A 12,598-nucleotide genomic window follows, 5' to 3' on the forward strand; every position below is an offset into this window, starting at 1 on the left:
CTCTCTCTCTCTGCCGTGTTTGGAATTGATAGTTCAGAGTAACATTCAGCAATGTCATTATAGAATAGATGTTTCGGCGGTTTGTCGTCATCGCGTTCAATGATAGCGAATTCCTAGCTGCAGATTACCAATTATTATCAAAGATTTGTTCTTATTCTGTTGGTATCGTTAGTCTAAGAGTTTAACCACGTGGTATGGTTCAACGATTCAGTAATCTACTCAAACCTTAACTCCCTCCCTGATGAGGTACAGGTCTACAACCTTAGCCCTCTCGTGGTTCTCGAGGTAAGCTGATCAGAAGTGGGAAAACTCAGGTGCGGTTTTATTCGGAACACAAAAAGGGGCAGTCCCATGATGCCAGCTCAATGTCTGCACTCATGGGCAGGCCTCTGATTTAGTTCAACTCCAAAGGGGATTGGAGTTTCATTCATGAAACAGTCTAAAATCACATTACATCATTTCACCAATAGTTTTATCTTTACTCATTAATTTTATACAACAATTACATGTAAGCCTCATAACTGAGACTCTTGTATAAACAGGGTTATGGTAATGTGGCTGTATTGTCTCTCATGGGTTTCACAAAATTGTACTAAACGGACCAGTTTGTAGCTAATTACTTCACTGATCTTTTATACAATCTCCAGAATATGAATATTGTTCGGTTCTCCAGCTCTGTGCTCTCATACAGAGCTTTGTTCTCTGTATGAAACTCACTCTCTCTCTACACTGTCTGGCCATGAGGAAGAATCTCCTCCAGGAATTTACGACCTCTCTGACCACAGCAGCATGGGTGTAGGAGAGAGAGGGGATGGTGCAGAATTAGGGGCATGGTGCTCGCTGAGTCCAAAGAGTTCAACGTCATGACCCTATTTAAAGGCACAGTGAATTTAGTGTATGTACACTTCTCACACACTGGAAGTGTGAATTATAAGTGAAATAATCTGTCTGTAAACAAATGTTGGAAAAATGACTTGTGTCATGCACAAAGTAGATGTCCTAGCAGACTTGCCAAAGCAATAATTTGTTAACAAGAAATCTGTGGTGTTGTTGAAAAACAAGTTTTAATGACTCCAACTTCCAATTTCAACTATATATGAAAATGTGTATTATATTATTATAATACATAATATGATGAATTACAATAGCAATTGAATACATGCACTTCAATGTTATATCAATTCATATAGGAATAAAGCTTTTCTCCAACAACATGGAAGTGGTTCCACTCTGTAGGCTACTGCTAATCACATCATGTAGCAGGTCTAATCAGATTTTAACAATCCCTCATAACAGTGGAATATCTAAAGTGAACCTGTCATGTTACGAGTTACAATGTTACCAATGATTATCTGCTAAAATGTTGGTCATCTCTGTCAGAGTCGTCCTACCTAACTGTATGATAAACCATATAACTGAACGTTACAATGTTTGTTCCCCTCTATCATTTCTTAATAACGTTTATCATTGGATGTCTTCTCCATGAGGTGTTTCTTGGTGTTCTTCTCTGGCCTGAACAGAATAATAAAGCATTTAGGAACAAATAATAGAAAGAACAACCCAAAGCTAGAGGTGATGATGGCAAAGATCTCCACAGCTACAGTCAACTTCCCAGGAGAGCTGACATAAGCTGGGATAAAGGTGATCCAGACTGCACAGAATATGAGCATGCTGAAGGTGATGAATTTGGCCTCGTTGAAGTTATCAGGCAGCTTCCGAGCCAGAAACGCCAGCACAAAGCACAAGAGAGACAGGAGTCCTATATAGCCCAACACAGCCCAGAAACCAATAGCTGAACCCACATCGCACTCTAGAATGATCTTTTCCTTGTAGGTAGTGAGGTTTTTGATGGGGAAGGGAGGGGACAGGACCAACCACAGAGTGCATATCAAAGCCTGGACAAACGTGAAGGACACTACAGTCAATCTCTGCTGTGGAGGACCAAACCATTTCATGACATTACTGCCTGGAAGCGTAGCCCTGAAGGCCATCAACACCACTATTGTTTTCCCCAGAACACAAGAGATGCAGAGGACGAAGGTGATCCCAAACGCTGTGTGACGCAGCATACAGGACCATTCAGAGGGCCGGCCAATGAAAGTGAGAGAACACAGAAAACACAGAGCCAAGGAGAAGAGCAGCAGGAAGCTCAGCTCAGAGTTGTTGGCCCTGACGATGGCTGAAGTTCGGTGTCGGTAGAAGACGGTTGCCGTGGCGATGGCCAGACAAGCCCCGACCACAGAGCAGGCGGTCAGGATGATTCCAAGGACCTCGTGGAAGGACAGGAACTCCACAGGCTTAAGGATACAGAGGTCTCTCTCAGCGTTGGGCCAGTACTCTTCTGGACAGATCAGACAGTCTGAAGAATCTGACCAGGACAAAACAACAGACATCAAATGTTAATAATAATAGATTCAGGTTTTATTTATTTACAAATACATGTCCCACAATGCTGCACTTTGTCAGTTTACAATAAAGAATGTTGAATTAATGTGCAGCTTACATGAGATTTTTTATTTTTAATTTTTAATTTCACCTTAATTTAACCAGATAGGCAAGTTGAGAACAAGTTCTCATTTACAACTGAGACCTGTCCAAGATAAAGCAAAGCAGTTCGACACAGACAACAACAGAGACTTACACATGGAGTAAAACAAACATACAGTCAATAATACAGTAGAAACAAGTCTATATAGATGATAAGAATAGGAACATGAATGACAGACACTACCTTTGTAGTGCTGGTTATATGAATAAACAAATACTTAGTAAACCGTGTCAGAAATTACTACACCTTTTTGCCAACTGTTCCTATAGTCCTACCTGTGTTATTACTGATTTCTCCATCTGCACATTGGATACAGTCATAACAGCATACAGGCTTTCCTTTCTGTACAGCCTTACGAGTGCCTGGGGGACAGCTCTCACTGCACACTGACACAGGTACTTGGGTACTGTTCTTTACCCAGGTGATTTCCCTCTCCATGTCAAACCTCTGGTCAGGAGGCAGGGACGCATCATAGCGCCCCACTGTCACAAACTCCATATTCCCACTCTCCCGTATCTGCCAGTTGACCAGCTCATATGTGGCCACTGGGTCCCCGTTGGCATCGAAAGACACCTGGTACCCGTTACGAGAGAAGTTCACCCTCCTCAATCTCTCCAGGACCTTGGGGTTGGAAGTGCAAGGGAGAGAGAGAGAGGGGATGTGAGAGAAGAACAGAGGTGAGGAGAGATGGACAGAGGAGAAGAGAGAGATGAGTGAATGGATGAGAGATGGACAGAGGGGAAGAGAGAGATGATAAATGGAGAGAAGGGAAGAGAGAGAGAAACAGAACATTAATTCCCCTCCAATTTATCAGATGTGTTACTTCAGAAGAAGTTGTAATATATAATATAATAATAATAATAATAATATAATATATAATAAAGTATAATGAGAACTTCTAGTCATTTACATTTACATTACATTTAAGTCATTTAGCAGACGCTCTTATCCAGAGCGACTTACAAATTGGTGCATTCACCTTATGACATCCAGTGGAACAGTCACTTTACAATAGTGCATCTAAAACTTAAGGGGGGGGTGAGAGGGATTACTTATCCTATCCTAGGTATTCCTTAAAGAGGTGGGGTTTCAGGTGTCTCCGGAAGGTGGTGATTGACTCCGCTGTCCTGGCGTCGTGAGGGAGTTTGTTCCACCATTGGGGGGCCAGGGCAGCGAACAGTTTTGACTGGGCTGAGCGGGAGCTGTACTTCCTCAGTGGTAGGGAGGCGAGCAGGCCAGAGGTGGATGAACGCAGTGCCCTTGTTTGGGTGTAGGGCCTGATCAGAGCCTGGAGGTACTGAGGTGCCGTTCCCCTCACAGCTCCGTAGGCAAGCACCATGGTCTTGTAGCGGATGCGAGCTTCAACTGGAAGCCAGTGGAGAGAACGGAGGAGCGGGGTGACGTGAGAGAACTTGGGAAGGTTGAACACCAGACGGGCTGCGGCGTTCTGGATGAGTTAAAGGGGTTTAATGGCACAGGCAGGGAGCCCAGCCAACAGCGAGTTGCAGTAATCCAGACGGGAGATGACAAGTGCCTGGATTAGGACCTGCGCCGCTTCCTGTGTGAGGCAGGGTCGTACTCTGCGGATGTTGTAGAGCATGAACCTACAGGAACGGGCCACCGCCTTGATGTTGGTTGAGAACGACAGGGTGTTGTCCAGGATCACGCCAAGGTTCTTGGCGCTCTGGGAGGAGGACACAATGGAGTTGTCAACCGTGATGGCGAGATCATGGAACGGGCAGTCCTTCCCCGGGAGGAAGAGCAGCTCCGTCTTGCCGAGGTTCAGCTTGAGGTGGTGATCCGTCATCCACACTGATATGTCTGCCAGACATGCAGAGATGCGATTCGCCACCTGGTCATCAGAAGGGGGAAAGGAGAATATTAATTGTGTGTCGTCTGCATAGCAATGATAAGAGAGACCATGTGAGGTTATGACAGAGCCAAGTGACTTGGTGTATAGCGAGAATAGGAGAGGGCCAAGAACAAAGCCCTGGGGGACACCAGTGGTGAGAGCGCATGGTGAGGAGACAGATTCTCGCCACGCCACCTGGTAGGAGCGACCTGTCAGGTAGGACGCAATCCAAGCGTGGGCCGCGCCGGAGATGCCCAACTCGGAGAGGGTGGAGAGGAGGATCTGATGGTTCACAGTATCGAAGGCAGCCGATAGATCTAGAAGGATGAGAGCAGAGGAGAGAGAGTTAGCTTTAGCAGTGCGGAGCGCCTCCGTGATACAGAGAAGAGCAGTCTCAGTTGAATGACTAGTCTTGAAACCTGACTGATTTGGATCAAGAAGGTCATTCAGAGAGAGATAGCGGGAGAGCTGGCCAAGGACGGCACGTTCAAGAGTTTTGGAGAGAAAAGAAAGAAGGGATACTGGTCTGTAATTGTTGACATCGGAGGGATCGAGTGTAGGTTTTTTCAGAAGGGGTGCAACTCTCGCTCTCTTGAAGACGGAAGGGACGTAGCCAGCGGTCAGGGATGAGTTGATGAGCGAGGTGAGGTAAGGGAGAAGGTCTCCGGAAATGGTCTGGAGAAGAGAGGAGGGGATAGGGTCAAGCGGGCAGGTTGTTGGGCGGCCGGCCGTCACAAGACGCGAGATTTCATCTGGAGAGAGAGGGGAGAAAGAGGTCAGAGCACAGGGTAGGGCAGTGTGAGCAGAACCAGCGGTGTCGTTTGACTTAGCAAACGAGGATCGGATGTCGTCGACCTTCTTTTCAAAATGGCTGACGAAGTCATCTGCAGAGAGGGAGGAGGGGGGAGGGGGAGGAGGATTCAGGAGGGAGGAGAAGGTGGCAAAGAGCTTCCTAGGGTTAGAGGCAGATGCTTGGAATTTAGCGTGGTAGAAAGTGGCTTTAGCAGCAGAGACAGAGGAGGAAAATGTAGAGAGGAGGGAGTGAAAGGATGCCAGGTCCGCAGGGAGGCGAGTTTTCCTCCATTTCCGCTCGGCTGCCCGGAGCCCTGTTCTGTGAGCTCGCAATGAGTCATCGAGCCACGGAGCGGGAGGGGAGGACCGAGCCGGCCTGGAGGATAGGGGACATAGAGAGTCAAGGGATGCAGAGAGGGAGGAGAGGAGGGTTGAGGAGGCAGAATCAGGAGATAGGTGGGAGAAGGTTTGAGCGGAGGGAAGAGATGATAGGATGGAAGAGGAGAGAGTAGCGGGGGAGAGAGAGCGAAGGTTGGGACGGCGCGATACCATCCGAGTAGGGGCAGTGTGGGAGGTGTTGGATGAGAGCGAGAGGGAAAAGGATACAAGGCAGTGGTCGGAGACTTGGAGGGGAGTTGCAATGAGGTTAGTGGAAGAACAGCATCTAGTAAAGATGAGGTCGAGCGTATTGCCTGCCTTGTGAGTAGGGGGGAAGGTGAGAGGGTGAGGTCAAAAGAGGAGAGGAGTGGAAAGAAGGAGGCAGAGAGGAAAGAGTCAAAGGTAGACGTGGGGAGGTTAAAGTCGCCCAGAACTGTGAGAGGTGAGCCGTCCTCAGGAAAGGAGCTTATCAAGGCATCAAGCTCATTGATGAACTCTCCGAGGGAACCTGGAGGGCGATAAATGATAAGGATGTTAAGCTTGAAAGGGCTAGTAACTGTGACAGCATGGAATTCAAAGGAGGCGATAGACAGATGGGTAAGGGGAGAAAGAGAGAATGACCACTTGGGAGAGATGAGGATCCCGGTGCCACCACCCCGCTGACCAGACGCTCTCGGGGTGTGCGAGAACACGTGGGCGGACGAAGAGAGAGCAGTAGGAGTAGCAGTGTTGTCTGTGGTGATCCATGTTTCCGTCAGTGCCAAGAAGTCGAGGGACTGGAGGGAGGCATAGGCTGAGATGAACTCTGCCTTGTTGACCGCAGATTGGCAGTTCCAGAGGCTACCGGAGACCTGGAACTCCACGTGGGTCGTGCGCGCTGGGACCACCAGAGTAGGGTGGCCGCGGCCACGCGGTGAGGAGCGTTTGTATGGTCTGTGCAGAGAGGAGAGAACAGGGATAAACAGACACATAGTTGACAGGCTACAGAAGAGGCTACGCTAATGCAAAGGAGATTGGAATGACAAGTGGACTACACGTCTCGAATGTTCAGAAAGTTAAGCTACGTAGCAAGAGTCTTATTGACTAAAATGATTAAAATGATACAGTACTGCTGAAGTAGGCCAGCTGGCAGTGGGTGCGTTGTTGACACTACACTAATCAAGTCGTTCCGTTGAGTGTAATAGTTTCTGCAGTGTTGCTATTCGGGGGCTAGCTGGCTAGCTAGCAGTGTTGTTTATGTTACATTGCGTTAAAAGAACGACAATAGCTGGCTAGCGAACCTAGAAAATCGCTCTAGACTACACAATTATCTTTGATACAAAGACGGCTATGTAGCTAGCTACGATCAAACAAATCAAACCGTTGTACTGTAATGAAATGAAGTGAAAATGTGATACTACCTGTGAATGCGACCGGGTACTTGAGTTCTATACAGAAGACGTTGGCTAGCTAGCAGAGTCACCTACGTTAAGGACGACAAATAGCTGGCTAGCTAACCTCGGTAAATTAAGATAATCACTCTAAAACTACACACTCTAAACCTAAACAACACAATTATCTTGGATACGATGATACGAAGACAGCAAAGACAGCTATGTAGCTAGCTAACACTACACTAATCAAGTCGTTCAGTTGAGTGTAATAGTTTCTCCAGTGCAGCTAATCAGTGGACGTTAGCTAGCTGGCTAGTGAAGACTACGTTAGGACGGCGAAATACGATAATTACGCAATTATCTTTGATACAAAGGCGGCTATGTAGCTAGCTGAGAAGACATTGCTAAGATTAGACAAATCAAACTGTTGTGCTATAATGAAATATAATGAAAAAGTTATACTACCCGCGGGAGCGAAGTGCAGATGCGACCACTCGCTCCAACATGTCCTTCATACATGTAGTTGAAATAAACCTATTTATCAGGAAATTATACTACAGACTTGTCATTCACCTGTGTTGGCTTCACATTAAGGTTTTTGTTACATTTCACAGTGGAGTTTTCTCTCTCTTCACAAACGATGCTGTGGATGGCGTGTGCTATGGCATAAACAGCTTTATACACCATGTTAGTGACACGCAGCTGGGATGTATCTGTGTAGGGGGTCTGTAGCTGCTGTATATCCTCACTGCCATCACACACCTTCTCTTCAACCCCAACACCTGTAGATGAGGTCCCTACAGACAGACAGACAGACAGACAGACAGACAGACAGACAGACAGACAGACAGACAGACAGACAGACAGACAGACAGACAGACAGACAGACAGACAGACAGACAGACAGACAGACAGACAGACAGACAGACAGACAGACAGACAGACAGACAGACAGACGTAAATAGATCAATGGACAGAAAGATGGATGGATGGATGGATGGATGGATGGATGGATGGATGGATGGATGGATAGATAGATACCTGTCCTCAGCCTACAGCCAAAGGCTCCCTCCCAGAACTCAGTGAGCAGGGGAGAGTTGGACACCTTCTGTGGGGAGAGGTCCAGGAGGAAGTCCCTGAGGCCGGGGATGACAGAGCGTTGGATGCCAAATCCGATGGCCCCGGCAAACAATCTGAAGCGCAGCATATCTGGATCAGTGACCCAGGTCTCGCTCCCGATCCACTGGCGGGGTGGAGAGGGCAGGCGTTCCATCTCCTCCAGCAGGATCCTCATGTCCCCAGAGGCTACGAATGCAACCACCACCTGGGCTGTGGAGCTGGGGAACATGATTATATCATATGCTTAATATGCTGGTCATGTTTGTCATTCATTGGAATGTCTCAGTGACGTGAACATGAACATTAGTATTAATCAACACTTTTGACATGCATAAGATACTGTATGCAAATCATGTTGGTCTCACAGATCAGCGTTGGGAAAAGAGAGAAATTAATAAAAATATTATTTTTTAAAATAAATATAGTCTTGCATTTGTGTGAATGAAAAGTTCACCAGTAATCCCGGATCACCTGCGGATCACGTCGGCCACCCATTGCACTCTACTGAGTGGGTTGGTACGGGAGAAGGCTTCAGAATACTCCACACAGATACCCTCCTCTTGTGCTGCCTGCAGGAAAGCAGCCATCCCGTTATTACCGTAGTCAGAGTCGGAACGGACCGCCCCAATCCAGGTCCAGCCGAAGTGTCTGATGAGGTTTGCCAGAGCGGCAGCCTGGAACTGATCACTGGGGATGGTTCTGAAGAAGGTTGGATACTGTTTCTTATCACTCAGACACGCACAGGTGGAAAAGTGGCTCACCTTGGTAAAAACAGACAGTCGAAAACATGAGAAAGAACATCATGTCGGTCAAACAACTCTAATGTTTTGGCAACTTCCTGTTTTTTTATTTAGCTATTTTTAATGATGATAGTTTGATGTTAGGGAGACATTAATAATAATAAGTCAACTCATTGTTTTTCATTGGGTCAGAATAAAAAGGATACTCAAAAGTGTGACACTAATCCCTGGTCTCCCATAACAACCTAGCCTATGAAAGATAGTCCTCAATTTTTTTTAAAAATCCTATAGAAGTTCTCCAGACTCATAGCCCTCAGTCTATTTTCAAATTCCTTTGTCCACATCATTTCACACAGAAATGTATATTCCTGAAAGAGAGGATAATACATGTGGAATACAAATAATTAAAAGTAGAACTCATTCCTGAAAGAGAGGAGAATATACATTAGGAATACTGTAAATTAAAAGAAGCTGAATGATTTCTTTCCACAGGAGTTTACCTGAGGAATGCCGAAAGGGCCGATAATGCGCAACATGCTGATGGTTGGCGTGGAGGCAGACTCGCCAACGATAGCTGTCACGGTAGCCGACCCCGAGCACTGTTCTCCGGTATCAAACATGGGGTCCAAGCCGTTAGCCAGCTGGACTGCCACTTTCACGGCCATGGGGACCGAGGAGCAGGAGTCGTATACTTGATAACCAAGCGTGACACCCGGTAGAAGGTCTGAACTGTTGTTTATCTCCTCAACTGCGAAGACCATGGCGCGCGAGAAGCGCAACTCACGGGAATCCATTCTGTAAATAGAAGATAGGTCAGTGAGCACCTCCTGATGAATCATAATCCAGCCTATAGAATGTTTTCATGACAAACAGCCTAATATCTAGTATTATTTTCCACACCGTATGTATGCCTACACTTTTGTTGTCTGTAATTGAGGACATTGTAATATAGCCTGCATTTGAAAATGTGATCCTTTGTAACAGTAGTCTTTACCTACTCTCTGAGACACAAACACACATTTTATCTGTCTTTCAACACACTTTTAATATGCCTTTAAATGCTGTTTATCTGTTTTTAAAACACTGTTTATCTGTCTTTAAACAGTCTCTTTTAAAAAAGTTTATCATCCTTAAATAGTCTATTTATCTGTCTTTAAACACACTTCATCTCTGTCTTTAAACACATAAACACACTGCTTACCGGTCTTTAAACACAGTTTCAATGTCTTTAAAACACAATTTATCTGTCTCCCCACACAGCCACAGTCCTGTCCCCTGTTCCCTCTTGCGCTCACTAACCTCCCTGTGCACTGCAGGGGCTCAGGCAGGCTGGTGTAGCTGTGATCCAAAGTGTTCAAATAGTAATGAATGGAGAAAACACCCCCGATGACAAAGTCCCCGTCCTGGGAGAACGCCGGAGGACGAGGGGTGCCTTGGAGCCTGCATCTGACAGACTCCAGCCCAGAGGCAGAGACAGAGGCAGACGCGAGCAAGGCAAGCCCACCAGCCACCACAGCTAGATGTAGTAGAACCAGACTACCAGCAAGACTTGGATCCAGAGCAGGAGCCGGAGAGAGCCTCATTCCCCTGATGTGTAGAAGGTATGGAGTAATACAACGCCATACAGACCCACATAGGTCAGGATACCTCTCTTCTCTGGGTTAAATACCCACTGTACCTCTGTGGGGATTCCTCTGGGGGCCACACTGTAGGTAATGCCATGCCAAGGAGGGAGGGGCTAGAGGCTGCTCTGCCCACCCAGTGAGCAGGAGATTTTCCTGCTTCTTTCAGCTATAGAGAGTGTATGCGCCAGTATCAGAACTACGTTGACTGTAATGGTTTAGATAGACATAAACATACATTAGACACACAATAACCATGAGCCTCTCTGTTTTTCAAAATTCCTGACTTTTAATCCGAAAATTCCCTGTTTTATGTCAGTTAGGATCACCACTTTATTTTAAGAATGTGAAAAGTTTTTATTTCTTTCATCACATTCCCAGTGGGTCAGAAGTTTACAAACACTCAATTAATATTTGGTATCATTACCTTTAAATTGTTTATCTTGGGTTAAATATTTTGGGTAGCCTTCCACAAGCTTCCCACAATAAGTTGGGTGAATTTGGGACCATTCCTCCTGACAGAGCTGGTGTAACTGAATCAGGTTAGTAGGCCTCCTCGCTCATGCACTCTTTTTCAGTTCTGCCCACAAATGCTCTATTGCATTGAGGTCAGGGCTTTGTGATGGCCACTCCAATACCTTGACTTTGTTGTCCTTTGGCCATTTTTGCCACAACTTTGGAAGTATGCTTGGGGTCACTGTTCATTTGGAAGACCCATATTCGACCAAGCTTTAACTTCCTTACTGATGTTTTGAGATGTTGCTTCAATATATCCACATAATTTTTCATCTTCGAGATGCCATCTATTTTGTGAAGTGCACTAGTCCCTCCTGCAGCAAAGCAACCTAACAACATGATGCTGCCACCCCGTGCATCACGGATGGGATGGTATTCTTCAGCTTGCAAGGCTCCAACTTTTTCCTCCAAACATAACAACGGTCACGATCTTTGTCCCCATGTGCAGTTGCAAACCGTTGTCTGGCTTTTTATGGTGTTTTGGAGCAGTGGCGTCTTCCTTGCCGAGCGACCTTTCAGGTTATGTCGATGTAGGACCATTTTACTGTGGATATAGATACTTTCAAACCTGTTTCCTTCAACATCTTCACAAGGTCCTTTGCTGTTGTTCTGGGATTGATTTGCACTTTTTGCACTAAAGTAAGTTAATCTCTAGGACACAGAATGCATCTTCCTCATGAGCGGTATGACGGCTGCGTGGTCCCATGTTGTTTATACTTGCGTACTATTGTTTGTTCAGATGAACGTGGTACCTTCAGGCGTTTGGAAATTGCTCCCAAGGATGAACCAGACTTGTGGAGGTCTACAATTCATATTATGTCTTGGCAGATTTAATTTGATTTTCCCATGATGTCAAGCAAGGAGGCACTGAGTCTGAAGGTAGGTCTTGAAATACATCGACAGGTTCACCTCCAATTGACTCAAAAGATGTCAAATAGCCTATCAGAAGCTTCTAAAGGCATTTCATCATTTCTGGAATTTTCCATGCTGTTTAAAGGCACAGTCAACTTTGTGTATCTAAACTTCTCACCCACTGGAAGTGTGAAACAATTAATTATATGTGAAATAATCTGTCTGTAAACAATTGTTGGAAATATGACTTGTGTCATGCACAAAGTAGAAGTCCTAACAGACTTGCCAAAACTATTATTTGTTAACAATTTGTGGAGTTGTTTAACTTCTTGGATATAGGGGGCGCTCTTTTAATTTATGGATAAAAAAACGTTCCCGTTTTAACAACACTGTCATCTCAGATTTAAAAAATATGCTTTTCAACCATAGCTACACAAGCATTTGTGTAAGAGTATTGATAGCTCGCATAGCATTAAGTCTAGCATTCAGCAGGCAACATTTTCACAAAAAACAAGAAAATCATTCAAATAAAATCATTTACATTTGAAGAACTTCGGATGTTTTCAATGAGGAGACTCTCAGTTAGATAGCAAATGTTCAGTTTTTCCAAAGATATTATTTGTCTAGGTGAAATCGTTCCGTTTTGTTCATCACGTTTGGCTAAAAAAACAGAAAATGCAGTCTCTACAACGCCAAACTTTTTACCAAATTAACTCCTCAATATCGACAGAAACATGGAAAACGTTGTTTAGAATCAATCCTCAAGGTGTTTTTCACATATCTATTCGATGATAAATCATTTGTGG

At 45.3% G+C, this 12,598-nt stretch overlaps 1 protein-coding gene across 1 annotated transcript; it reads right to left on the bottom strand.

Moving 5' to 3' along the window:
* Positions 1–1,050: 1,050 nt before the first annotated feature.
* On the bottom strand, positions 1,051–10,385 carry LOC124019457 (extracellular calcium-sensing receptor-like). Its single transcript, XM_046334804.1, has 7 exons — positions 10,102–10,385; positions 9,303–9,597; positions 8,534–8,823; positions 7,985–8,280; positions 7,517–7,740; positions 2,824–3,169; positions 1,051–2,368 (listed from the first exon to the last, which is right to left on the bottom strand). The coding sequence occupies exons 1-7, from the start codon at positions 10,383–10,385 to the stop codon at positions 1,452–1,454; spliced, it is 2,652 nt and encodes an 883-aa protein (XP_046190760.1). The 3' UTR covers positions 1,051–1,451.
* Positions 10,386–12,598: the final 2,213 nt, after the last annotated feature.

This window comes from Oncorhynchus gorbuscha, unplaced genomic scaffold (genome assembly GCF_021184085.1).
Source record: "Oncorhynchus gorbuscha isolate QuinsamMale2020 ecotype Even-year unplaced genomic scaffold, OgorEven_v1.0 Un_scaffold_99:::fragment_4:::debris, whole genome shotgun sequence".
NCBI classification, from domain to species: domain Eukaryota; kingdom Metazoa; phylum Chordata; class Actinopteri; order Salmoniformes; family Salmonidae; genus Oncorhynchus; species Oncorhynchus gorbuscha.